The sequence below is a fragment of the Typha latifolia genome, chromosome 3 (assembly GCF_019914945.1).
Source record: "Typha latifolia isolate L0001 chromosome 3, TyphaL0001v2, whole genome shotgun sequence".
In the NCBI taxonomy this organism is placed as follows: Eukaryota; Viridiplantae; Streptophyta; class Magnoliopsida; order Poales; family Typhaceae; genus Typha; species Typha latifolia.
The window spans coordinates 13508044-13534546 of NC_133088.1; the positions used below are offsets into that span (position 1 = coordinate 13508044).

The 26503-nt window shown below is 32.6% G+C and overlaps 2 protein-coding genes and 1 long non-coding RNA gene across 4 annotated transcripts; 1 reads left to right on the forward strand and 2 right to left on the reverse strand.

Moving 5' to 3' along the window:
- Nucleotides 1-2404: 2404 nt before the first annotated feature.
- On the reverse strand, nt 2405-18500 carry LOC140784722 (uncharacterized). Of its 2 annotated transcripts, XR_012108307.1 has the most exons (5): nt 18253-18500; nt 15861-15979; nt 2929-2996; nt 2701-2762; nt 2405-2606 (listed from the first exon to the last, which is right to left on the reverse strand). It is a non-coding gene; the product is annotated as an uncharacterized lncRNA (long non-coding RNA). The 2 variants fall into 2 exon arrangements; XR_012108306.1 differs by lacking the exons at nt 15861-15979; nt 18253-18500 and adding an exon at nt 3323-4829.
- Nucleotides 18501-20139: 1639 nt separating this feature from the next.
- LOC140785263 (uncharacterized) lies at nt 20140-23187 on the reverse strand. The gene is made up of 2 exons (XM_073133065.1): nt 22984-23187; nt 20140-22540 (listed from the first exon to the last, which is right to left on the reverse strand). Exon 2 carries the CDS (start codon nt 22333-22335, stop codon nt 20554-20556), a length of 1782 nt encoding a protein of 593 aa, XP_072989166.1. The 5' UTR covers nt 22336-22540; nt 22984-23187; the 3' UTR covers nt 20140-20553.
- A 1089-nt stretch (nt 23188-24276) lies between these two features.
- Nucleotides 24277-26244, forward strand: LOC140784009 (subtilisin-like protease 4). The gene has a single exon (XM_073131187.1). It carries the CDS (start codon nt 24277-24279, stop codon nt 26242-26244), a length of 1968 nt encoding a protein of 655 aa, XP_072987288.1.
- The last annotated feature ends 259 nt before the right edge of the window (nt 26245-26503 follow it).

Consider the following 26503-nt stretch of genomic DNA (forward strand, 5'->3'; position numbering starts at 1 on the left):
AAGAAGTTTGATCCCATCCCCTCGAATAGTAAAGTCAGCTTGATTAGTGCGAGAAGCATTGAACGCGATATGAGTAAATGAACTCCTATTATGATTCTTGCTACTCAAAAAATTCTGAACAAGCCTAATGAATCGATTCCTTTTGAAGCCACTGCTGTGACTAAGGAATTCTCAGATGTCTTTTCGGAGGATCTCCCTGATAAATTGCCACCAATGAGAGATATTCAACATGTTATCGATTTCGTCCCGAATGCATCTCTTCCTAACTTGCCTCATTACAGACTTAACCCAGCTGAACATGCTGAACTCAAACAGCAAGTTGATGAGTTATTGAGAAAATACTTTTTGAAGGAAAGCCTAAGTTCTTGCGCAGTTCCCGCATTGTTAATGCCAAAGAAAGAGCGTTAACTCATCTTTTTTAGGTCAAAGCCTAAGTTCTTGCGCAGTTCCCGCATTTTTTAGGGTGGAGGTGCGAAACCTCATTCCTTCCCTTCTTATTTTCTCTTCATCTTTTTCCACCACGTTTTGCATCGGGTTTCCCATCCTAATCCTTACAAAGTTTCGTGGATCAATTCAATCACGCTTGAGATAAAAGAGCGTTGTTTGGTTGCACCTGAATTCACGACTTATAAGAATAAAATCTAGTCGATGTCATGCATGTCAACTCGCTAAGCAGCGAAAGCAAAATACAGGATTGTACATGCCTCTACTTGTTCCTAGTTGTCCTTGGTAAGATGTTAGTATGGACTTCGTACTTGGACTTCCAAAGACCATCCGAAAGCATGATTCCATTCTTGTGGTGGTGGATCGATTTTCAAAGATGGCCCACTTTATATCCTATTCTCGAACTTTTGACGCCTCTTGAGTTGCTAAAATCTAATGAAATCATTAAGCTGCACAGGCTACCAAAAACTATTGTATCAGATAAGGATGTGAAATTTACTAGCTATTTTTAGAAAACCCTATGACATAAGATGGGAATCAAGCTTCAGTATTCAACCTCTTTCCACCCACAAACTGAAGTAGTCAATAGGAGCTTAGGTAACCTACTGAAAACTCTTGTCAGCGAAAATCTAAGAGACTGGGTTCAAAAATTGCCAACTGTTGAATTTGCATATAATAATTCTGTTAATAGATCAATAGGTCTAAGTCCAACTAAGGTAGTATATGGTTACAAACCTAGACAACCTATAGATCTCATTCCTATGTTCCATTATCATAGGTTGTCTGAGTCTGCATCTGCATTCGCATCACATATTCATGACTTACATAAAGAAATCAGTAACAGAATTGCTCAAAATAAAACTAATTATAAAATGTGAGCTGATCTAAGAAAGAAATTCAAAGAATTTAATGTTGGAGACTTTGTAATGGTTCAGATACGTCCGGCGGTTCCCACTTGGAACTGTGTAAAAGTTGCATGCACGAAGTGCCGGACCTTTTAAAATTCTCAAGAAAATTAATGATAATGCTTATGTTCTAGATCTCCCCAATGATTTCGGCATCAGTTGTACTTTTAATATTGAGGATCTAGTAGCTTATAAAGGTCCAGATTTTACCCTAGATAACCCACTAGATACTGAGCCTACCAATGAGCCTGTTTATGAGAGACCCTCTTTACCTCCCAATATTCCACATAGCAGACAAAATTGATAAAATTTTAGATGATGAAATTATTTCAACTAGAGAAGGTGGAACCCAACAATATCTAGTACGTTGGAAAGGACGACCTACATTTGATAACACGTGGCTTGATTGCCACGATTTAGAGGTACATCACCATGATACCTTAGAGCAGTATGAGAGCAGCAGAGTAGCACACTCGACGGAGTCAAATTTTTTTCCACCTAGGGAGAATGATGCGGACATTATTGATAGGACTCGATGGCATGTGTACCAGCGCAGGAGGCGCCGACAGTTGATGGTCCCTCTTATAGGGATCTGGTTATGATTTTGCTTTATTTAGGGTGTCTTTTGTTTATTTCATATGTAGGGTGTTTTTTGCTTAATTCCATTGTAGGTCTATATATAGACCCGTTATATTTTCTTTGGAGGTTAATGAAAGTTTATGTGATTTTGCTCTATGGAGAATTTTGGTGTGAAACCGTTTCGTAGGGTAGAGGTATGAAACCTCATTCCTTCCCTTCTTATTTTCCCCTCCCATCTTTCTCCACCACGTTTTGCATCAAAAAGGGACCATGGTAAAATCACCTATTTATAGTATGTAGGAAATAAACTTTAATACTAAATCTAAAATAGTTCCACTATGACTCTGAGACAAACATAATCAATAGAAAGTTCATATTTTTGGAGTTAGTATCCTATACATTTATTCAAAAGATTAGGATGACTTTTTATCATCTGATCACTTAATTCTGGAAAAAGAAAGTTTCTTGCTAGCCCATTTTTGTTTCCACCATTTGCTAGTACTAGACTTTACCATCAGGAAATCCATTACAATTTAAGATTGTATATACAAATATAATTCATGCGAGTCACAGGGAAAAAAGTTGAACCAAACACAGTGCTGAGAAATGAATTCTCAGACTTGAGAAGCAGAGGTTTATCCCATCCTAATTATCAGGAGTTAAGCAGGTCATCCAGTGCTGCACGGCATCCAGCATTTAATTACTTTAAGAGGAAAAAGATGCAATAAATTACCAACGGAATGCATAAACAAGACAAGAAGCTCTATTTCACCTGCAAAGTCACCAGCTTCCCACAAATGAAATAGACAGATAATCTTCTTTTCTTTTCTTTTTCTGAGAAAGCAGTAAAGATCAGCATAGTTTTGGAAACATCAAAATCGGCTATGAACATTATAAATCTTTGAAAGGAAGGCAATGAATCGTAACAAATCACATAATGTATTTGGTGCCATTTACTTGAAGTTTACTAGTGTAAAAATATAATGTGATAAACACAGACCTTTTGCATCACATGGCAACACATGACAAGTGGTAAGATGGAAGGAAGTTTTGGTCATATAAAGACACCTAAAAAGCACATTCACACACATATAAATTAAAAATATGCTTTAAGAAGACAAACAGGAAATCACAATCAAAAGAGAATATAAAAAAGTTTAAAAATCATAAGATGCAAAGTAATAATTGAATAGAACATTTGAAGTAGAAAACAAAAGCTTTAAGAAGAGACCAAAAGAGAAAATAATGCTAACAAAGTGAATGGAATATACTTAAAATGAGCTCAGCAAAGGCACGTACAGAAGTAAAATTGCAAAAAAGAATGCACAAATATAAAACTTCATACAAAGAGCAAAAGAATGATATTATTTGTGCCCCTCAAAAATATGTGATACCTTTTATTGTACTTCTAAAGTTTCCTGTTTGCATTTGATTAGCAATATGACTTTTCAGTTTTCCAAAGAGTAGTAGTGAGCGCCGTGGAAGTTTTCATGCGATAATGAATAAACAAAACCGGTTATAGACCACAATGTAGTACTACTCAACCAAAAGATAATTATGTGCCCAATCTATAGGCCTGTTTATATTATCATAGTAAGATCATAAGAATGAAAAAAAAATGTCACTAATCTTCCATACAAGATTCAAAATGAAATCCTACATATTCTGAGGCACATAGCATTTGAAAATACTCTGGACAAGAAAAAATTACAATGCTTTTCTGACTAACAAAGTATACACCTAAAGTTAATAGTTCCTCCAATGCATAAAAGTATAGCAGTAAAAAAGAAATGGTAATGCTCATGAGATTTACATAGAGCAGAGCAGATTTGTATATATCAACATCAATGAGATGAAAGGATGCAAATAGATCCTCTGCAATATTGATTTGGCATGGCAAATCAATATTGGACAAGGGCCGTTTTGATTTCGTGTATTTATAGATGCTGCACAGGATGTATTGATCACATAGTGACACCTCCTAATAACTCTACCCGGATCAGCTATGAGGAAAAGATCTGAGCGTCATCTTGAGATGACTTCTAGTTGATATGAATCCATCGGGTTTAGACCCACCGAGACAAATGACATTATAAACATTGGAAAGATATTAATATGTTGAAACTGAGCAAGGCTACATGTTATGACCCTCTATTGTTATTATTGACATTATTTTAAGAACATGCCTATGGAAATTGTCATTTATATTGTTTAACTTGGGTTTTATTTAACACTATAAAGTTTTAGTATTATTTGGTTTTCGAGTGGATTCCACTCACTGAGCTATAGTTGTTGGCACATAGTTTTTTTTTCTCTTTTCTATTATTTCAGGTAATGTTCAGCATGGCGACAGAGCGAGATGCACCGGAACCCTACCTCCACCTAGAACTACTTATTTACCTTTCCGTTCTTTTGGTCTTATGTTTTAAATAATTGTTAATTTAATTTCGTTTAGAGACATGGTAATAGTGATATTGTTTTATTTTCATTACAATTAGTTTAAATTAAATAAAGCAGATTCTCTTTATTTATTTATTCTTTCCATTGTACATTTAGGAAATATTAGTAAGTCTTCGTGTATCTCAAGCGTATTAAGAGCATAACCGGTCATGATTCCAATTTCGGATCATGACAAGAGGCATAGCCTTATACATAATAAAACGTCGGAATAATGCTTAGCGCCAATGAGCGGTATGAGAAAACACACGCTTAAAATATAAATTATCGAAATATTACTTAGTATAAACATCACAATTTATAACTAGTGTTGGATAATATGGCTAGTGCCACTCGATATAAAATTCTAATTTCAAAATAAAACATTAATCAACATAAAATTAGAAATATAAAAAGACAATACATACATATATCAAACAAGACATTAAAATATAAAATAAAATAAAAAAGGTAATAACAAGAAAACAAATTATTGAAAAATCACGTAAAATAAGATCATTGAATAAATCTATATAGTAAAGCTATAAAAAATATACATAAATGTAGATATGAAATAAAACAAATAAACCACAAAATCTTGTACTAAATAATATAAGCAATTAGATTTATAAAATGAACATATCTACCAATAAAAATTTTCTTAAAAATATCAAGAAAATAAGAAAAATCATCGAGATAATACCTAGTATAAGCATTCACAATTTATAACGAGTGTTGGGCAATATAGCTAGTGCCACTCGTTATAAAATTCTAATTTCAAAATAAAACATCAATAAACATATTTGTATTTGTAAAACAAAAAATATTTCAAAAAGATCAAGTAAAAATAAATATCATAAAGAAAAACTAAGAAACAATAAGTTGCAATAAGAAATAAAAAATATTTACAAATATTGAATTAAAAAAATAACTACTAATGTCTCATTTTGAGGAGCAATCAAAATATGCGGCAATGAGAGGCATAGCGTTATGCATAATAAAAAATCGAAATAGTGCTTAGCGCCAATAAGAGGCATGAGATAATACATGTTTAGAATATAAACTATCAATATACGACCCAGTATAAGTATCACAATTGATAACTAGTGTTAGGCAATATGGCTAGTTCCACTCGGTATAAAATTATAATTTCAAAATAAAATATTAACAAATATAGAATACATAAGAAAGAAATACATACATATATCAAATATGACATTAAAATATAAAATGAAATAAAAAGGTAATAATAAGAAAACAAATTATTGAAACACCACGTAACATAAGAACATTATAAATCAAAGAAAAAAAATAAAACCAGAAACAAATAAAAATATATTTAAAAAAATATTTCAAAAAGATAAAGAAAATAGAATTATCATAAAGAAAAACTAAGAAACAACAAATTGCAAAAAATTCAAGTAAATAGAAATATCTTTAAAAAAAATTGAGAAACAATAAATTGCAAAAAAAAATATTTACAAAATAGTAAATTAAAAAAAAACTATTAATGTCTCATTTTGATGAGCCATCAAAATAGGCAGCAAGACGAGCATAGCCTTATGCACAATAAAAGGTCAGAGTGGTGCTACACACCAATTAGTGGCATGAGACAGCACACCATTAAAATGTAAATTATCGAGATATTACTCAGCATAAACACTACAATTTATAACGAGTGTTGGCAATATTGCTAGTGGCACTCGGAATAAAATTTTAATTTCAAAATAAAACATTAACCAACATAAAATTAAAAAATAAAAAGGCAATACATACATATATCAAATATGGCATTAAAGTATAAAATTAAATAAAAAAGGTAATAATAAGAAAATATATATTGAAAAATCAAGTAAAGTAAGAACATTATAAATCATAGAAAAATGTTGAATAAAACTAGATAGTAAAGCTATAAAATATATCCATAAATGTAGATATAAAATAAAACAAAGAAACCACAAAATCTTGTAGTAAATAATATAAGGAATTATATTTATAAAATAGTTATGAACATATCTACCAATTAAATTTTTTCTTAAAAATATGAAGAAAATGAGAAAAATCATCAATATAACACCTAATATAAGCATTCACAATTTATAACGAGTGTTGAGCAATATAGCTAGCTCAAAATAAAATTTTAATTTTAAAATAAAACTTCAACCAACATAAAATAAGAAACATAAAAGGGCAATATATACATATATCAAACATTGCATTGAAATATAAAATAAATAAAAAAGGTAATAATAAGAAAATAAATTATTAAAAAAATAATGTAAAGTAATAACATTATAAATGATAGAAAAATGCTGATATCAAGAAAATATATACATAAATGTAGATATAAAATAAAACAAATAAACCACAAAATCTTGTAGTAAATAATATAAGCAATTAGATTTATAAAATAGTTATGAACATATCTACCACTTAAATTTTTTCTTAAAAATATCAAGAAAATAGGAAAACTTATCGAGATAATACAATTAACAACTAGTGTTAGGAAATATAGTTAGTGCGGTATAAAATTATAATTTTAAAATAAAATATTAACAAATATAGAATTAGAAATATAAAAAAGCAATACATAAAGTAATAATATTCTAAAAATAAAATATAATATAAAATCAAAAAGGTAATAATAAGAAAACAAATTATTAAAAAATCACGTAAAGTAATAATATTATAAATCAAATAAAAATGTTGAATAAAACTAGATAGTAAAACTATAAAATATATATATAATTGTAGATATAAATTAAAACAAAAAAACAGCAAAATCTTGTATAAAATAGCAAAAATTATCGAGATAATACCCAGTGTAAGCATTTACAATTCGTAACTAACGTTGCTAGTGCCAATAATAAATTACAAAAAAAAAATAGATATTTACAAAATATTAAATTAAAAAAAAAATAAAAGATATTTACAAAATATTAAATTAAAAAAAAAACTAATGTCTCATTTTGATAAGCGATCAAAATAGGCGACAAGACGATAAATGGCAAACATGAAACATTAAAAGGCAATACATACATATATCAAACATGACATTGAAATATAAAATAACATAAAAAATTTCATAATAAAAAAGTTATTGAAAAATCACATAAAGTAAGAACATTATAAATCATATAAAAATGTTCAATAAAACTAGATAATATATACAGAAATGTAGATACAAATAAAACAAAGAAACCACAAAATCTTGTACTAAATAATATAAGCAATTAGATTTATAAAATAGTTATGAACATATCTACCAATTAAATTTTTTATTAAAAATATCAAAAAAATAGAAAAAATCATTGAGATAATACCCAATATAAGCATTCATAATTTATAACTAATGTTGGGCAATATAGTTAGTGCCACTCATTATAAAATTCTGATTTTAAAATAAAAAATCAACAAGTATTTGAAAAACAAAAAATATTTGAAAAAAATAAAGTAAATAGAAATATCATGAGAAATAATAAATTGCAAAAAAAAAATATTTACAAAATATTAAATTAAAAAATAAACTACCAAATTCTTATTTTGATGAACCATTAAAATAAGCGGCAAAGCGAGGCATACCCTTATGCACTAAATAATATAAGCAATTATATTTATAAAATAAACATATCTACCAATGAAATTTATCTTAAAAATATCAAAAAAAAAGAAAAATCATTAAGATAAAACCCAGTATAAGCATTCACAATTTATAACTAATTTTGGGCAATATAGCTAGTGCCACTTGGTATAAAATTCTGATTTTAGAATAAAATATTAACAAACATGTGTGTATTTGAAAAACAAAAAGTATTTCAAAAATATCAAATAAATAGAAATATCATAAAGAAAAACTGAAAAATAATAAATTGCAAAAAGAAATAAAAAAATATTTACAAAATATTAAATTAAAAAAAACTACTAATGTCTCATTTTGATAAGCTATCAAAATAGGCGCAAGGTGAGGCATCATCTTATGCACAATAAAAAATCGTTGTATTGCTTCGCGACAATAAGTGGCATGAGACAACACACCATTAAAATATAAATTATTGAGATATTACATAGTATAAGCATTACAATTTATATCGAGTGTTGGGCAAATAATTGAATAAAACTAAAAGCATTACAATTTATAACAAGTAAAATAATTGAATAAAACTAAAAGCTATATTTTATTGAAAAATCACGTAAAGTAAGAACATTATAAATTATAGAAAAATGTTGAATAAAACTAGATAGTAAAGCTATAAAATATAAAACAAATAAACCACAAAATCATGTAGTAAATAATATAAGCAATTAGATTTATAAAATAGTTATGAACATATCTACCAGTTAAATTTTTTCTTAAAAATATCAAGAAAATAGAAAAAATCATCGAGATAATGTCTCAGTAGAAGCATTCAAAATTAATAACTAGTGTTAGAAAATATAGTTAGTGCCCCTCGGTATAAAATTCTAATTTTAAAATAAAGCATTAACAAATATAGAATTATAAATATAAAAAATCAATACATACATATATCAAACATGACATTGAAATATAAAATAAAATAAAAAAGGTAATAATAAAAAAATAAATTATTGAAAAATCATATAAAGTAATAATATTATAAATCAAAGAAATTTTTTGAATAAAACTAGATAGTAAAATATAAAATATATACATAAATGTAGATATAAAATAAAACAAATAAATCACATAATTTTATACTAAATAATATAAGCAATTAGATTTATAAAATGAATATATCTACCAATAAAAATTGAGAAACAAATATCAAGAAAATAAGAAAAAACATCGAGATAATACCAGTATAAGAATTCACAATTTATTACTAACGCTAGGCAATATAGTTAGTGCCACACGGAATAAAATTTTGATTTCAAAATAAAATATCAACAAACATATCTGTATTTGAATAAAACATTATAAATGATAGAAAAATGTTGAATAAAACTAAATCGTAAAGCTATAAAATATAAAACAAATAAACCACAAAATTATGTAGTAAATAATATAAGCAATTAGATTTATAAAATAGTTATGAACATATCTACCAGTTAAATTTTTTCTTAAAAATATCAAGAAAATAGGAAAAATCATCGAGATAATACTCAGTATAAACATTCAAAATTAATGACTAGTGTTGGAATATATAGATAGTGCGCCTCGGTATAAAATTCTAATTTTAAAATAAAACATTAACAAATATAGAATTAGAAATATAAAAAAATAATATATACATATATCAAACATGACATTTAAATATAAAATAAAATAAAAAAGGTAATAATAAGAAAATAAATTATTGAAAAATCACATAAAGTAATAATATTATAAATCAAAGAAAAATGTTGAATAAAATTAGATAGTAAAATATAAAATATATACATAAATGTAGATAAAAAATAAAACAAATAAATCACAGAATTTTGTACTAAATAATATAAGCAATTAGATTTATAAAATGAATATATCTACCAATAAAAATTTTCTTAAAAATATCAAGAAAGTAAGAAAAATCATTGAGATAAAACACAGTATAAGAATTCACAATTTATAATTAACGTTGTGCAATATAACTAGTGACACTCGGTATAAAATTCTGATTTCAAAATAAAATATCAACAAATATATGTGTATTTGAAAAATAAAAAATATTTTAAAAAGATCAAATAAATAGAAATATCATAAAAAATTGAGAAATAATAAATTGCAAAAATAAATAAAAAAATATTTATAAAATATTAAATTAAAAAAAACTACTAATGACTCATTTTGTTGAGCTATCAAAATAGGCAGCAAAGCGAGGCATAGCCTTATGCACTAAACAGTATAAGCAATTAGATTTATAAAATGAACATATATATCAATAAAATTTTCTTTAAAAATATCAAGAAAATATAAAAAATCATCAAGATAATACCTAGTATAAACATTCACAATTAATAACTAATGTTGGGCAATATAGCTAGTGCCACTCAGTATAAAATTTTGATTTCAAAATAAAACATCAACAAACATATATGTATTTGAAAAACAAAAAATATTTCAAAAAGATCAAGTAAATAGAAATATCATAAAGAAAAATTGAAAAATAATAAATTATAAAAAGAAATAAAAAATATTTACAAAATATAAAATTAAAAAATACTAATGTCTCATTTTGATAAACAATCAAAATAAGCAGTAAGGCGAGGAATCGCCTTATGCACAATAAAAGGTTGGAGTAGTGTTTCACGCCAATGAGTGGTATGAGACAACACACTTAAAATATAAATTATCGAAATATTACATAGTATAAGCATTACAATTTATAACGAGTGTTGGGCAACATTGCTAGTGCCACTCGAAATAAAATTTTAATTTCAAAATAAAACATCAACCAACATAAAAGTGCAATACATACATATATAAACATGACATTGAGATATAAAATAAAATAAAAAAGGTAATAATAAGAAAACAAATTATTGAAAAATCACATAAAGCAAGAATATTATATAAATCAAAGAAAAATGTTGAATAAAACTAGATAGTAAAACTATAAAATATATATACATAAATATAAATATGAAATAAAACAAAGAAACCACAAAATCTTGTACTAAATAATATAAGCAATTAGATTTATAAAATAGTTATGAACATATCTACCACTTAAATTTTTTCTTAAAAATATCAAGAAAATAGGAAAAATCATCGAGATAATACCCAGTATAAGCATTTACAATTTATAACTAGTGTTATGCAATATAACTAGTGCCACTCGTTATAAAATTCTGATTTCAAAATAAAACATCAACAAACATATCTGTATTTGAAAAATAAAAAATATTTCAAAAAGATTAAGTAAAAAGAAATATCATAAAGAAAAACTAAGAAACAATAAGTTGTAATAAGAAATAAAAATATTTACAAATATTGAGTTAAAAAAATAGCTATTAATACAAATATTGAGTTAAAAAAATAGCTATTAATGTCTCATTTTGATGAGCTATCAAAATAGACGGCAATGAGAGACATAGCGTTATGCACAATAAAATGTCGGAATAGTGCTTAGCGCCAATGAGCAGCATTAGACAATACACGCTTAACATGTAATTAGAAATATCATAAAAATCAAGTACATAGAAATATCATAAAGAAAAATTGAGAAACAACAAATTACAAAAAGAAATAACAAATATTTATAAAACATTAAATTTTAAAAAAAATAACTACTAATGTCTCATTTTGATGAGTGGTCAAAATAAAACATCAACCAACACAAAATTATAAACATAAGAGGGCAATACATACATATATCAAACATGACATTTAAAATATAAAATAAAATAAAAAAGGTAATAATAAGAAAACAAATTATTGAAAAATCACATAAAGCAAGAATATTATATAAATCAAAGAAAAATGTTGAATAAAACTAGATAGTAAAACTATAAAATATATATACATAAATATAGATATGAAATAAAACAAAGAAACCACAAAATCTTGTACTTAATAATATAAGCAATTAGATTTATAAAATAGTTATGAACATATCTACCACTTAAATTTTTTCTTAAAAATATCAAGAAAATAAGAAAAATCATCGAGATAATACCCAGTATAAGCATTTACAATTTATAACTAGTGTTATGCAATATAACTAGTGCCACTCGTTATAAAATTCTGATTTCAAAATAAAACATCAACAAACATATCTGTATTTGAAAAATAAAAAATATTTCAAAAAAATTAAGTAAAAAAAAATATCATAAAGAAAAACTAAGAAACAATAAGTTGCAATAAGAAATAAAAATATTTACAAATATTGAGTTAAAAAAATAGCTATTAATACAAATATTGAGTTAAAAAAATAGCTATTAATGTCTCATTTTGATGAGCTATCAAAATAGACGACAATGAGAGACATAGCGTTATGCACAATAAAATGTCGGAATAGTGCTTAGCGCCAATGAGCAGCATTAGACAATACACGCTTAACATGTAATTAGAAATATCATAAAAATCAAGTACATAGAAATATCATAAAGAAAAATTGAGAAATAACAAATTACAAAAAGAAATAATAAATATTTATAAAACATTAAATTTTAAAAAAAATAACTACTAATGTCTCATTTTGATGAGTCGTCAAAATAAAACATCAACCAACACAAAATTAGAAACATAAGAGGGCAATACATACATATATCAAACATGACATTTAAAATATAAAATAAAATAAAAAAGTAATAATAAGAAAACAAATTATTGAAAAATCACGTAAAGTAAGAACATTAAAAAATCAAAGAAAAATGTTGAATAAAACTAGATAATCAAGCTATAAAATATATAAATAAATGTAGATATGAAATAAAACAAATAAACCACAAAATCTTGAACTGAATAATATAATCAATTAGATTTATAAAATGAACATATCTACCAATAAATTTTTTCTTAAAAATATAAATAAAATAGGAAAAATCATCGAGATAATACCAAGTATAATCATTCACAATTTATAATGAGTGTTGGGCAATATAGCTATTGTCACTCGATATAAAATTCTGATTTCAAAATAAAACATCAACTATTTCAAAAAGATTTGAAAAATAAAAAATATTTCAAAAAGATCAAATAAATAGAAATATTATAAAGAAAAACTAAGTTTATAAGTTGTAATAAGAAAAAAAATTATTAAAAAATATTGAGTTAAAAAAAAAATACTAATGTCTCATTTTGATGAGCCATCAAAATTATGAACATATTTACCACTAAATTTTTTAAATATCAAGAAAATAAGAAAAATCAACGAGATACTACCTAATATAAGCATTCACAATTTATAACTACTATTGGGCAATACGGCTAGTGCCACTCGATATAAAATTCTAATTTCAAAATAAAACATCAATATTTGAAAAACAAAAAATATTTCAAAAAGATCAAGTAAATAGAAATATCATAAAGAAAAACTAAGAAACAATAAGTTGCAATAAGAAATAAAAAATATTTATAAAATATTGAGTTAAAAAAATAACTACTAATTTCTCATTTTGAGGAGCCATCAATATAGGCTGCAAGGAGAGGCATAGCCTTATGCACAATAAAAGGTCGGAGTAGTGCTTAGCGCCAATGAGCGGCATGAGACAACACACGTTTAAAATGTAAATAATCGAGATATTGCCAAGTATAAGCATCACAATTGATAACTAGTGTTGGGTAATATGGCAAATGCCACTCAGTATAAAATTTTAATTTCAAAATAAAACATCAACAAACATAGAATTAAACATATAAAAACAATATATACATATATCAAACATGACATTGAAATATAAAATAAAATAAAAAAGGTAACAATATGACGACAAATTATTGAAAAATTATGTAAAGTAAGAACTTAAAATATATATATCTAAATGTAGATATGAACTAGAACCAAGAAACCACAAAATCTTGTATTAAATATCATACTTATGAAAGTCAAAAGAAATAATGAACTTAAAACAGACCTAACAAATGAATTGCATGAAAACTACGTAAGTAGTGAAGTTTTACCTCATTTCATTAGCATGGGAAGAAAAACTATGCTCATTCTTGATTCCTTCCAAATTCTTGTAATGTAATTTTAACCAGCATTTGAGGATACTTATAAGAAAACAAATAAACAAGTGCGAAAAATTCATACCAGGTAGTTGTACTTTCCAACGTTCGAAAAATTGGGATCGGAATCAGGATAGGCCTTCCGAAAAAATGATACGTATCAGAGGATCGGCCATATCGGTCGTATTAGTCGGCTAGATTGGATTAGACTTTTTAATTACATAAAATTCTAAATATTATTTGAAAATGTAGGAAAACTTTTTAAAATTTAGAAAAACCAAAAAGAAAAAAAGAAAAAAGAAAAACTATGTTGTAATAAAAATAAAAAAAGAAGAGATTAGAAAGAGCGTGATTGGAAGAAAATCAAACAAAAAAAAAACCATGATGCAGTAAAGAAGAAGAAAAGAGAAGAAAAAGGGAGAGAGCGGAAGAAATGGAAAAAAATGAGAGAGAAATAAAAAAATTAATTAAAAACTTATATACCGGAGTTTGTTGGAGTTCACCGGAACTAGAACTCTCCGTAAGAAAAACAATGATTATATGTAAGGAGAGAAAAAAAGAAAGAAAGAGTAAAAGAATAAAAAAGAGTAAGAGAGTGAAAAGAAAGAGTGAAAGAGAGAAAGAGTTTGGATCGGACTTGGATCGGGATCTGGATCGGCTGATCCCGATCTGGATTGGCCGACCTGTATCGGGATCGGTCGATACGGCGAACCATGGTACTTCCAGCAACAGTTAGTTTCACCTGCCAATTCATAGGCATGTATGGGGTTGACTAGTTAGTTTCCTAGTATTGATAACTTATGATAGTATTGAAGATGGGCAAATTGTTGCAACTAGCAAATTCTTGAAAGAAATTTCATATCTGGTTTCTTACTTAAAATGAATGATTGCATGCATTACATATCTGGTTTCAGTTAATAGACCTTTACTACTACAGTAAAATGATGTGGCCATCGTGAACCTCTAGCATCACACAGCAGCACAATGCCAATGTTGGACATCTTAACTTCCCTATATAGGAATAATGAGGGCAATGCTGGATTGCTGGTGTCAATATGAAGACATGTACTCCATGTTAATCAATACAAAAACCTACAATTAATGTGTATAACCGTTCTTGTCATTTAGTTATCATGGATATCAGAATCTAGAAACTTTTTACCAAATGAATAGGTAAATAACAACTTATATACTATCAATCATTTATTCCACTAATATGTGGGAAACAAGTTCTACCAATCCAAAGGTATATTTAGTTATTTACTCCAAGGCTAGCAAAAAGAGTAAAAGCTTATAAAAGTTTTAAAGCTTCAAGAACTTTTAGATAATGTGATCTCAACTAAACCATTTGTTAGCCATAGACCTTCCCGTCAGCAACCCCAGTACGACATCCTAACATTAGGGAAGCAAAGTTATTCTCATTTTTGTAAAAGTCAAAAGCAAAAGTGAACTTGAAACAGACCAACAAATAAATATATGCAGACTATGTATGCAGTGAAACTTTACGTTCCAGTAGTTAGCGTGAGTAGAACTACTCATTCTTGGTTCCTTCCAAATTCTTGCAATGGAAAATTATCCAGTAACTCAGGATTCTCAGAAAGAAAACACAAATCTAATACAAGAGAAAATAAACAAGCACAAGAATTTCTTACCAGGTGATTGCACAGTTCAGGGACACTTCATTTCAACTATGATTCAATAACTTCTTCAGAGGAAGACTTTCTTATAGTATCTCATAATTTATACTGGATAAACTGTAAAGTAGTGAAATTTCCAGAGCAGAAAACACTAACTATATAACTATTTTTCTTAAATTACAAAAGTAACCTAGGAAGAAATTATTTCAAACTTAGATATACTTGTTATTTAACTTCAATTTGATAACTTACAGTTGCTCAATGGTCACGAGAGCAGTCACGTCTACAGTTGTTGCAAAGATGGCATCACTTGGACAAGCAGCTTATGCAGAAGCAGCAAACATTATTGTTTCAACGTTCTTCTGTTTTCTCTGTGATCATCAATTCACTTGAGATATCTTAACCTTCATAAAGATTTAGTTTACTGGATCAATCTGAGAACCCTTTGCATGCGATATATATGAGAGCTACTGATGTTTTTGATGTTTAGATTTTACCATGTAGTAGAGGAAAATCTTTACAACAACATCAGCATTCAGATCCATAAGCAACTAAAAATCTTAGAAGCAATGATAGAGAATAATATGCATTTGAATCAAAGTTTGCCAATAGTAGTCGCCTATGCACCATCCTTTTTCATATGTCCTGAATCACGTTTCAATACAAAGTTATTTGACTATGCAGCTGCAAATGACCTTTTATGAACTTAATTGTCTTCTAATTTTGATGTAACTCTAGAGATTGCAATGAAGAGATTTGCTTCCCCAAAATATTTCACAATAAATAACTGAACAAAACCAAGAGATATTGATGGATGGAAATAAGGATTTTAGCCCTCTATCTGATTGTGAAAAATAAATATGATAGAGAAGTAGGGTTTAGCCATTCTCTTCTCATTCAGTCTTCATATAGAGATTTTTTTTATTACTATTGTTGATAGAGTAGAAACAAGCCTCCCCCTATTGGGGTTTTTAGCCATCAAGTTTACTTTTCCCACTTAATACATGAGTAATTAATCAAATAATCTAGCATGTATAAAAATAAGTGATCTATCAAATCACATATATGGGCTGTAAGTATTTGAAAAGCACCTAGGTAAATGTAGAAAAGAAATCTCTCTTCTACTCTGTCATGTATTAGGTTCAAAACTTCAAATATTAGCAGCATTCCTTCAAGTAGAGCAAGAGAGAAAGAGAGATCAATGTGAATCCACCGATCATGATTATGATTGCAAAATAAAAAACCATATGAATTGTCTAATTTCTGATCAGCAAGATGGCATATGCCTGATGTTAAGAAGAGTAACTAGAATTGCACTACGATATCATGAGTAGTTGGTAAAAGTTTCTGTGGTTCTGTGTAAGATCAGACCATCTGAATGCTCTCATTTCCCCTTTTGTGTCAAGACAAAGCCCTAGACTTATCCCATGGTCACCAGCATGCATTCCCTTCTCTTGCTATTTTATACCACCTTTACCCAATGTGACCACTTAACCCACGAGCAACAATCTATCATTACAAGGCCATGGTAACGATAATAATAGCAACAAAGAGCATTTAAGCAAGTAATAGATGCAAAAAACGAGAGGTGACAAACTTTTAACTTGGGAGTATGGTTTGGTGCAAAGATATAGAGCATCTCTTAAGATATGGGGCTTTGGAATATTCTAGCATTTATGATATTGGGAGTATGGTTTGGTGTTTGATATTAAGAAAGAAATAAAAGAAGAATGGAGGAGTTGAAAAGAAAACAACTGTAGTGCAGAGATCAAGAAGGTGCTGATATCTATGTGAAGAACTGGTATCACCTCTTCTGACGTTTCCAAAAAAAAAAAAAGATTTCTAAGGGAGTGGTCTTCTGTTCATTGTTTATGTCTCTTTGTTCTCTTTCTGATTTCACTAAGAGGGAGAGCACAAATAACATAATTACCTTGAGAGCGAGAGGCTTTGTCCACTTAGGTGAAAGATAACATATTGCTTTCAAGATTAATGACAATTGGGCCATTATGTATCACAACATGGCAGGAGCAGTAAAGAAAAAACACATTAACAAAATTGGTTCCTCTGTCCCCATTTCTGTCCTGGGCGGCTGGGCATCAACAAAGAAGATGATCCAGGTGCTTATTAAATCAGCTTTTTGCGAAGTATAACTAAGTTTTTTCTACCCTCAAATTTGAAATTATAAGGATCTAGTAAGGAATCCAATTTAAGGAGGATATCAAGTAAGAGAGTTCCAAGAAAGATATCAAGTAAAAGAAGGTCGGGAAGGTGGATAACCAGAACAGAAAAACCTTTTAAAAGGTAAAGATAAAAATTTCCTCTTGGTCAGAGAAGTATAGAAGGCAACAAATTCATATCCCCCATCACTGCACCAATCAAACGACAACAGAACAGCACAAACTAGAACTCCTATCCAAGAACAAACTAGTAAATATATAATATAAAGTTTGAAAACCTCTTACCCATCTCAGATCTTTAAGAACTTCCTGTAATTGCAAGATGTTATTAAGGGGATAAAGAACATTGATCAAACAGCAGAAGAAAAAAAATTCACCAAAATTAAACAAGAAAATGCATATTGCCGATTCAGGACATTGTTTTATCCAAGAGCAAAATGACGTTAAAAAAACTCGATCACACACACCTATATAAGCAAGGAGAAGAAGATTGCTCGCAGTTCTTGAAGGTGGATGAGGATTTCCCTTGGATTCCGGAAAGGGAAACGCGATTCCACCGTCTTCTAGTTGATGCGGGAGCCTTCAAGCCCTAGAACCGCTTCGGCATCTCCACGGGAGAGGAACAGAACGCTCTTCTCATCCATGGAAGGAATCCTTAGGGTTTCAGGAGAGGAGAGGAGAGAAGAGAAGGAAAGAGAAGAAGAGCTCGTTTCAAGAATGCCGTTGCAAGAAATGAAAGCCGGGGCGCGGGCGTAAGGTTATATATAGAGATCGGTTAAGCTGGAAGGTTAAAATCGTAATAACAAGACAGCTGCTGGCCGCACTATTACGGTTACTCTTCAAAGGAATATGGAAATTCTAAAGCATCCACGTTGCGTCCGACTGGTATCAAAGGTTAAGATTGTAATACGCAGAAGAGATGTTCTGAAGGTACGATCTTACCCCTACTAAATGCTAAAAGAGCAACTCATACAACTTATAGCTTGTAGCAAATCCAATGCCCCTTGCTTATTACATCTATAAAACGAGAGCATTGCATTCTGTTACTTTCCAAGAAGTTCCTTCTACCTAGCTTTCCATTGCCAAGAACTGCCATTAAATTTTCAACTATGATTCTGTAACTTCTTGGGAAAATATAAGAGACCAAACGAACTCCATAAGAAGTTGCATGTAGTCCCAAGATGCGCTTAATAATCATGGATGAGTGTGAGACCATACCTACTGCAGCAGTGATGCTATAATGCTTGCTAAAATATAATCAGAGGAAAAGATTAGGAACTTCAATAGAGCGATCTTTGGCCCGAATTAATAACCCATTAAATTAAAATTAACCAATCTAAGCCCTCAATTCATCCACTGTTTGAAAGCCCAAATCTTACGCGATTTCCCTCACCCTAAAATCCCTTGCGACATCCTTCTCGAGATGACGGAGGCTGGGGATGGCGAAAGGTGGCGCCTTTTTCCTCTGCTTGGTTCGTGCATTTGTGTTCAACAGTGAATGCGAATATGTGTAAATTATTTATATGCTAGTGCTTGGATGTGCCATATGTTTGAGAAGTGGAAGTGACATGTTTTGAGTGCTACAAAATCGATGGGGCTCTAGAGATATATATATTGAGCAATGATTCCATACTAACAGGTTAGTTATTGAAAATAATTTTTATCTTTCGATAAATTAAAGGGTATATAAGACATTTTATATATGTGACTAGATTAATCAACAAAAAATTATAATTTAAGTATTTTCTTATTACTTATTCTTATAACTATTTCCTTAATAATATGACAGTCAACTTCTACCAATTTATTATTAATTTTATTTTTTATAAAAAAAAATAGATAGCTAAGAGAAAAAAATAACTAATTTACCCTTACAATCTAAAAAAATGATTGGTACTTCCTATTAATATGACCGGTATTTAATTTTATTTAGTATTATTTAATCTCAACGATTCAATTAGGAGAGAAAAATTAATAGTTCGCATTGAATTATTTGGCACATATATTAGCAATTTATCATCTTACATATATCAATACACTATATATATATATATATTTTTTTTTTTTTTTTTAAATTAATCGTATTGCCGTATCATATCGTACTTCTGTATATTACTATATTAGCATCCCATCGCTAATTGTGTATCATCTTTGCTGCTTCCAATAGAAGTTTTATAGAAAACCCTAAATGCTTTCCTATATCACAGTTTATGATTTTCACTGAATTTCTACTTCTATAAAAAAGAAATTACAATTAATAGGGAAGAAAACGAACTGTTGTGATATATACAGTTTGTTACACAAGGCTCTTTTTAGAGAAGAAATTATTTTTAGGTACTTCAAGAAACTAAAAGTTATTTGAGATATGATAACATCCAATAATATAACAAATGTGATAGTTTACAGCAGTACGTACTCGAGCGACGGATATACTAGCCACAACTGAAGCTTGGCAGGCATCAGTTTACAGCATATCAAACATAGAGATAACCTGCTTCTTGGAGAATGTCGTTATTGTAGCTAGTACTTCCTCAAGGAAAACTAACACTGAAGCAGGAAGAAGAAGCACACAAGGAATTAGTTCTATAATCCATTTTCTAGAGGTAAAAAGCGCTTCAGTTCATCGGCCATCTAAAAACGAAGACCTCAGTCTTACACTCTTACTTAGACGGAACAGACAAAGTATCAGCCAGAAAAACAGAGAAAAACTTCCATTCGCGATACAACACCCTTATGCTTTTCTTGCATATATTAGCACATAAAAAGTGTCAGATCTGCAAAGTGCATTTCTTTTGAGAATGTCCTAATAAATGACAGCGGCCACACTGAACAACTCTTTTTGGCCGTTTTAAACTTTCAATGCGAAGAACCTTCTTTTTGGGACGGCCAGGCGGCCTTCGAATTTTCGGTGGGCGTATTATGATATCCGCTTTGCCACCTCCGCCTTCCATCCCAGAAGCTGATTCCTTCCAAATATTTCTATCTGGAATTGGATATATTATTTCTGAATAGGCCTCTCTGTACTTCCTAATGCTGAAGCATTCCTGTGCATAGAGACGGACATCTTCACCACAAGACAAGAGTGCAGCAGCAGCATGTGCACATGGAATGCCATACATTTGCCACCGACGACATGAACAGCACCTTGTTTGTATATCTACAATATTTGTTCGCTCAGATGATACAATCTCGAACTCCACTTTATTTGCACGAAGAACTTGATAACAGCGCGAATCAGCAATGGCTTCTGAAATAACCTTCTCTGCAGAGGGAACAAGAACTGAGGTCCATGACATTGCCATATTGCGACGATCAGTAAACCAATAGGTTAGTTCATGCCGGATATGTTCCATCATTTGCACTATAGGAAGCTCATGGCAATCAAGTGCCCACTTATACAACACCTCTGTGATTCCTAGACTAAAATGACCGTATCGCACGCCCTCAAAGTATGCAACAGCCCAAAGGTTTGGTGGAAAGAGATGAAACCATGGCATGACATCTTGAACTTCCATCATCTCAGCTACTTTTGAATCAAATTCAGCTGGTGTGAGAGCATAAACAGCATTCCAGAAGAGGTTGACTAATTTTGAATTCTTAAATTCATCACGGAAATTCTCACTCACATAACGCAAGCAAAATCCATGAAAAGCAGTCGGGAAATGGGTTTCAACTGCCTCTACAATTCCTTTTTGTCTTTCAGACAATATTGTCAAGATGGGCATCTTGTCTGTATTAACTCCAAGAAGCTTTCGCAATTCTGATAGAAACCATATCCAATTATCATCACTCTCAGCATCCACAATGCCAAATGCCAATGGAAACAAAGTGTGATCTGCATCAACAGCTGAGGCACAAAGTAAAGTTCCAAGATATTTTCCTTTAAGTTGTGCTCTATCAAGTTCCAAAAGCGGTCTGCAAGCATGCAGGAAACCATAAATTGACGCGCGATAGGAAATAAACAGACGGTGAAAACAGTTCTCTGGCCCAGTTGCATAAACTAATGCAATGCTCCCAGGATTTGTTCTCCTAATTTGCTCACAATATGCTGGAAGAAGGCGGTATCCATCCTCAAGAGTGCCATGTACTGCAGCCATACTTCGCTCTTTCCCACGCCATGCTTGCATATAGGATACGGCAACACCATGCTGTTCTCGGATGTCTTGCAATATCTCCTTCGGTTTGTACTGTGGATTGTCTCTAAGACGAGACTCCACAGACCTGGCAACCCAGCCAACACTAGCTTGCTGGTGGTGAAGATTACGAACTCCCTCGCATGTATGCTCTCCATGCAACGTCCTGATTGAGAAGGTAGGTACACCAGGACACTTTGCCACATGGACACGCCAGGGACATCCTTCCTTTGAACACTTGGCTATGAACCGGCTGCGGTCAGATTTCACAATTCTAAGCTCGAAATGCAAAGCAATAGCAATATCCTTAAGTGTTCTCCTGCAAGCCTCCACATCTGGGAACTCTTGTCCAATGACCAGAGAATGGTCTGACAGAACAAGATTCTGTTCTTGCTGAACTAAGGCTTGGCTAGCCATAAAACAGCTAAAAATAAGCTTATTCTTCGTATCTCATCCAGATCAGGAAGCGCAAAAAAAAAATGAGCTCAAACTTCACAAATCAGCCATTTCGTGAGCAAATCCCAACAGTATTGCATGCAAAGAAAGCTAGTCATATTCGTCAAGGCATCTTATATATTAGAATTACCCGCTAATTGCAGTCATCAACTTTAAACCAAGCCACCTGCCAAATTGGCAACGTAAGGTATGAGAAAGAACTTGAGAACTGAGAAGTCTACTTAGAGCCTAAAGCAGTAAGGAAGAGAATAATTTATATTGATAACTTCCTGAGTTCAATTTTGCAGCAATCCGTGTCCAAAAATTATTTTTACGACAAGCTTAATTTTTTTCTTTTTTGTTCGAATACAAGCTTAGAGCTTCACAACAAGAACCTAATCAGACAATGACAAACAGGATAAAAGTACAAAATTAGCTAAAGATTTCACCTTTGAGAAACATATCACCTAAACCCAGCTCAAATATAGAAAAACGATAAATCTATTACTGTATATTATCGCAAGGCGACCACAGAACGTAAGTACAACCGCCACAGATACGGACACCAACAAGATTTTGAGTTCACGGAAAATAACCAAGAGCTTAAACAAAAGCTAGAAAAAGACATACCTAGAAAGAGGACCGCCTAACCAAGGCAAGATCGACGCAGAGAGACTCCACCAAGAGGAAATCTTTCGCGGAAAACTTGACCTGCAATTGAAGCGCTTACCAAGATGGGAAATTTCGCTTATTTGAGGGTTGAAGTCTTCAATTTGGGGTCGTTTCTCTTAAGTTTTATCGTCGCCGCCGAGCGATCGAGGACGGCTCGGGAGAGATGGGAGAAGGGAAGGGGAAAGGGGAGGAAGGAAACGGGTGGAGGGGGAGACCGATCACGTTAATTACAGGAATGCCCTTTGCTTCCAGTAATTACTATTTACTACGGTCCGGATCAGGATGTGTACCCATTAACCCGCCTAGAGGAAAAGCGAACTGGAAAACCCGATGCGACCCATTTGAGAAACGGGTTCAAACGAATTTGGATAATAAATGGAAAAGCCCCTATTCTTCTTAGATTCCATTCCAGTACGAATCCTAGGAATCCAATTAATTAATAGAAAATTCTCAAATAACTACAACATTTCACTGATTTTGTGATTAGGACTCATCTTTGAGCTATTTGTAATCCAACGTTTTTTTTTCTATAATTTTCATATCGCACCTTGAATTAATATTTGGATATTAAATTTATATCTTAAAATACTTAAAATGCACTTTTCTTTTTTTATGGGTACAAGTATTTTAACATAATTATGGCCAGTTATGACGTCGTTAATTAATAATTTTGCTTTCATCCAGCTGCTCCATTATTTCTTGTAACTAGTGGCAGTGTACTCAGAATTAGTCCACAGGAGTACTAATTTCCCTGCTAAAAGGAAATTTCCTCTCACAAATTATAGAGCAAGTCCTGGAAGAGAATTTGCAGTGTCTCGATGTCAATGATAGCTGCATGCTTTCATCATTTCTTTCAATCCTTCCTAACTATATCTTACCTCATCTATCCTCCCATCCTTTCCATCACTCTTGATCAATAGAATACTAATGAAGATCACCAACTTCTTCTTCTTCTTCTCTTTCTTTCTCTTCTTCTTCTCCTTCCAATCTTCTCTTCCCACAACCAACTGCCAACTCTTGCCCATTCCTATCGATATTAGTGGCCATGGGAACACCCAACAAGATACGTACATCGTCCACGTCCAAAAGCCCAAGAATACGGAACTCCAAAGCACCGAAGACCATCTTAGATTATACCAATCCTTCCTCCCATCCACAATTCTAGCCTCAGGCGAGCCAAGGATTGTATACTCCTACCAAAACGCCATCACTGGATTCGCCGCCAAACTAACCCACGAAGAGCTGAAAGCCATGCAAAAGATCGATGGATTCATGCACGCCTACCCCGACAAGAGACTCGACCTACACTCGACTCACATCTCCGACTTCTTGGGCATGAACAGCGGTTATAATTGTCTGCTGAAGGATACCAATTTGGGTAAGGGGGTGATCATAGGATTACTCGACACTGGGATTTTACCAGAACACCCTTCGTTCAAAGACGAGGGGATGCCGCACCCCCCGGCCAAATGGAAGGGCCATTGCGACTTTAAGCCGTCCGTGTGCAGTGGTAAGGTGATCGGAGCTAAGGCTTTCAGGAAAGGGTGCAAGGATATGCCGGTCGACATCGACGGCCACGGCACACACGTGGCGAGCGTCGCCGCGGGGAGCGTAGTCAAGAACGCCGATGTTCTTGGGAATGCGCGGGGCACGGCTGCCGGGATCGCGGCTGGCGCGCACGTGGCGGTTTACAAGGTCTGCCACGGCGGCGGGTGCTTCGCGAGCGACGTGCTGGCCGGGATCGACCAAGCGATTGGCGACGGCGTCGACGTGCTGTCGGTGTCGCTCGGCGGCGGGACGGCGCCGTTCTACGAGGATAGCGTGGCTATCGGAGCAATGGCGGCAGTGGAGAAGGGGATATTTGTCAGTTGCTCGGCGGGAAATGGAGGGCCGGCGAGGGGAACGGTGGAGAACGACGCGCCGTGGGTCATGACGGTCGGCGCGAGCGGGATGGATCGGGCGATGAGGGCGACGGTGAGGTTAGGGAGCGGCGATGAGTTCAATGGGGAGTCAGCGTACCAGCCCGGTGGGTTTACTGCCCTCCTCCTCCCAGTGGTGTACCCCGGCATGAGGGGCGGCGTACGCGTGAAGGCTTGCAGCGATGGATCCTTGAAAAGGATCAACGTTAAAGGGAAGGTGGTGGTTTGCCACAACGGTGGATCGAATAGTACCGTCGAGAAAGGCGTCGTCGTTAAGGCCGCCGGCGGCGCCGCCATGATAGTCGTGAACGATGAGAAGGAGGGCTTCACAGCAGCCGCCGGAGCGCACGTCCTCCCGACGTCCCACGTCAGCTACTCCGATGGGGCCAAGATCATCGCCTATGTTAAATCATCGTCGAACCCCACGGCGGCGATCGACTTCAAAGGTACGTTATACCGCGCCTCGCCATCTCCGGCGGTGGCCGCCTTCTCCTCGAGAGGCCCGAGCGTCGTGAACGACGGCATCCTAAAGCCCGACGTCATCGCCCCCGGCGTAAACGTGTTAGGCGCGTGGCCGTCCCCGGTCGGCCCGCTGTCGCTCGACGCGACGATTAATTCAACCTCGTGGTTTAACGTCATCTCCGGCACGTCGACGTCTGCCTCTCTACTAGCCGGAATTGCCTCACTAGTAAAGCTCTCGCACCCTGACTGGTCACCCGCCGCAATTAAATCAGCGATCATGACTTCGTCCGATATCCTAGACGGCGACGGTAAGCCAATCACCGACGAAACATGGAACGCCGCCGGATTCTTTAGCATCGGAGCCGGGCATGTGAATCCATCGAGAGCCAACGATCCAGGCCTAGTCTATGATATCCAACCAAATGACTACTTAGGTTACCTTTGTGGTTTAGGTTACACTGATAAGCAAGTCTCCGCCGTCGCTCGCCATTGGACGGAGTGTTCGACAGTCGACCCCACAACTGCTGAGGAGTTGAATTATCCGTCCATCTCAGTGACATTGGAGACGAACTCAGAGAAGACCATCACACGGATAGTGAGGAACGTAGGGGACGAGGACTCCATCTACGCAGTGCAGGTTAATGCACCAGAAGGAGTTGAGGTGAAAGTTTATCCTGAGAAGCTGGAGTTCAGTGAGATGAATCAGAACATGAGCTTCAACGTCTATTTTAGTGCCAAAGATACTGGTGGAAAGCAAGGGAGCATATCTGAAGGGCAACTGAGGTGGGTCTCAAACAGGTACGTTGTTAGAAGTCCCATATCTGTCACCTTCGTATGAGCTTTTAAAAGTTTTGGTTGAGGAATTACCGATAGATACATCGTTTTATTTGCTTGTAAGTTTTGTTAACTATTTACGTCGTAAAAATGTGAGTAATAAAGTTGGATGTATGTTTCCCTCCGGCCCTGCATAGATGGGAACCCATACAATTGATAATTTTTATTTTTATTTGGGATCCATCAAAAGGGAGCAACAACAAATAATAACATACATAGATTATAGATTGGTCATTTGAAGTATAATAGAACTCTTCAAAATC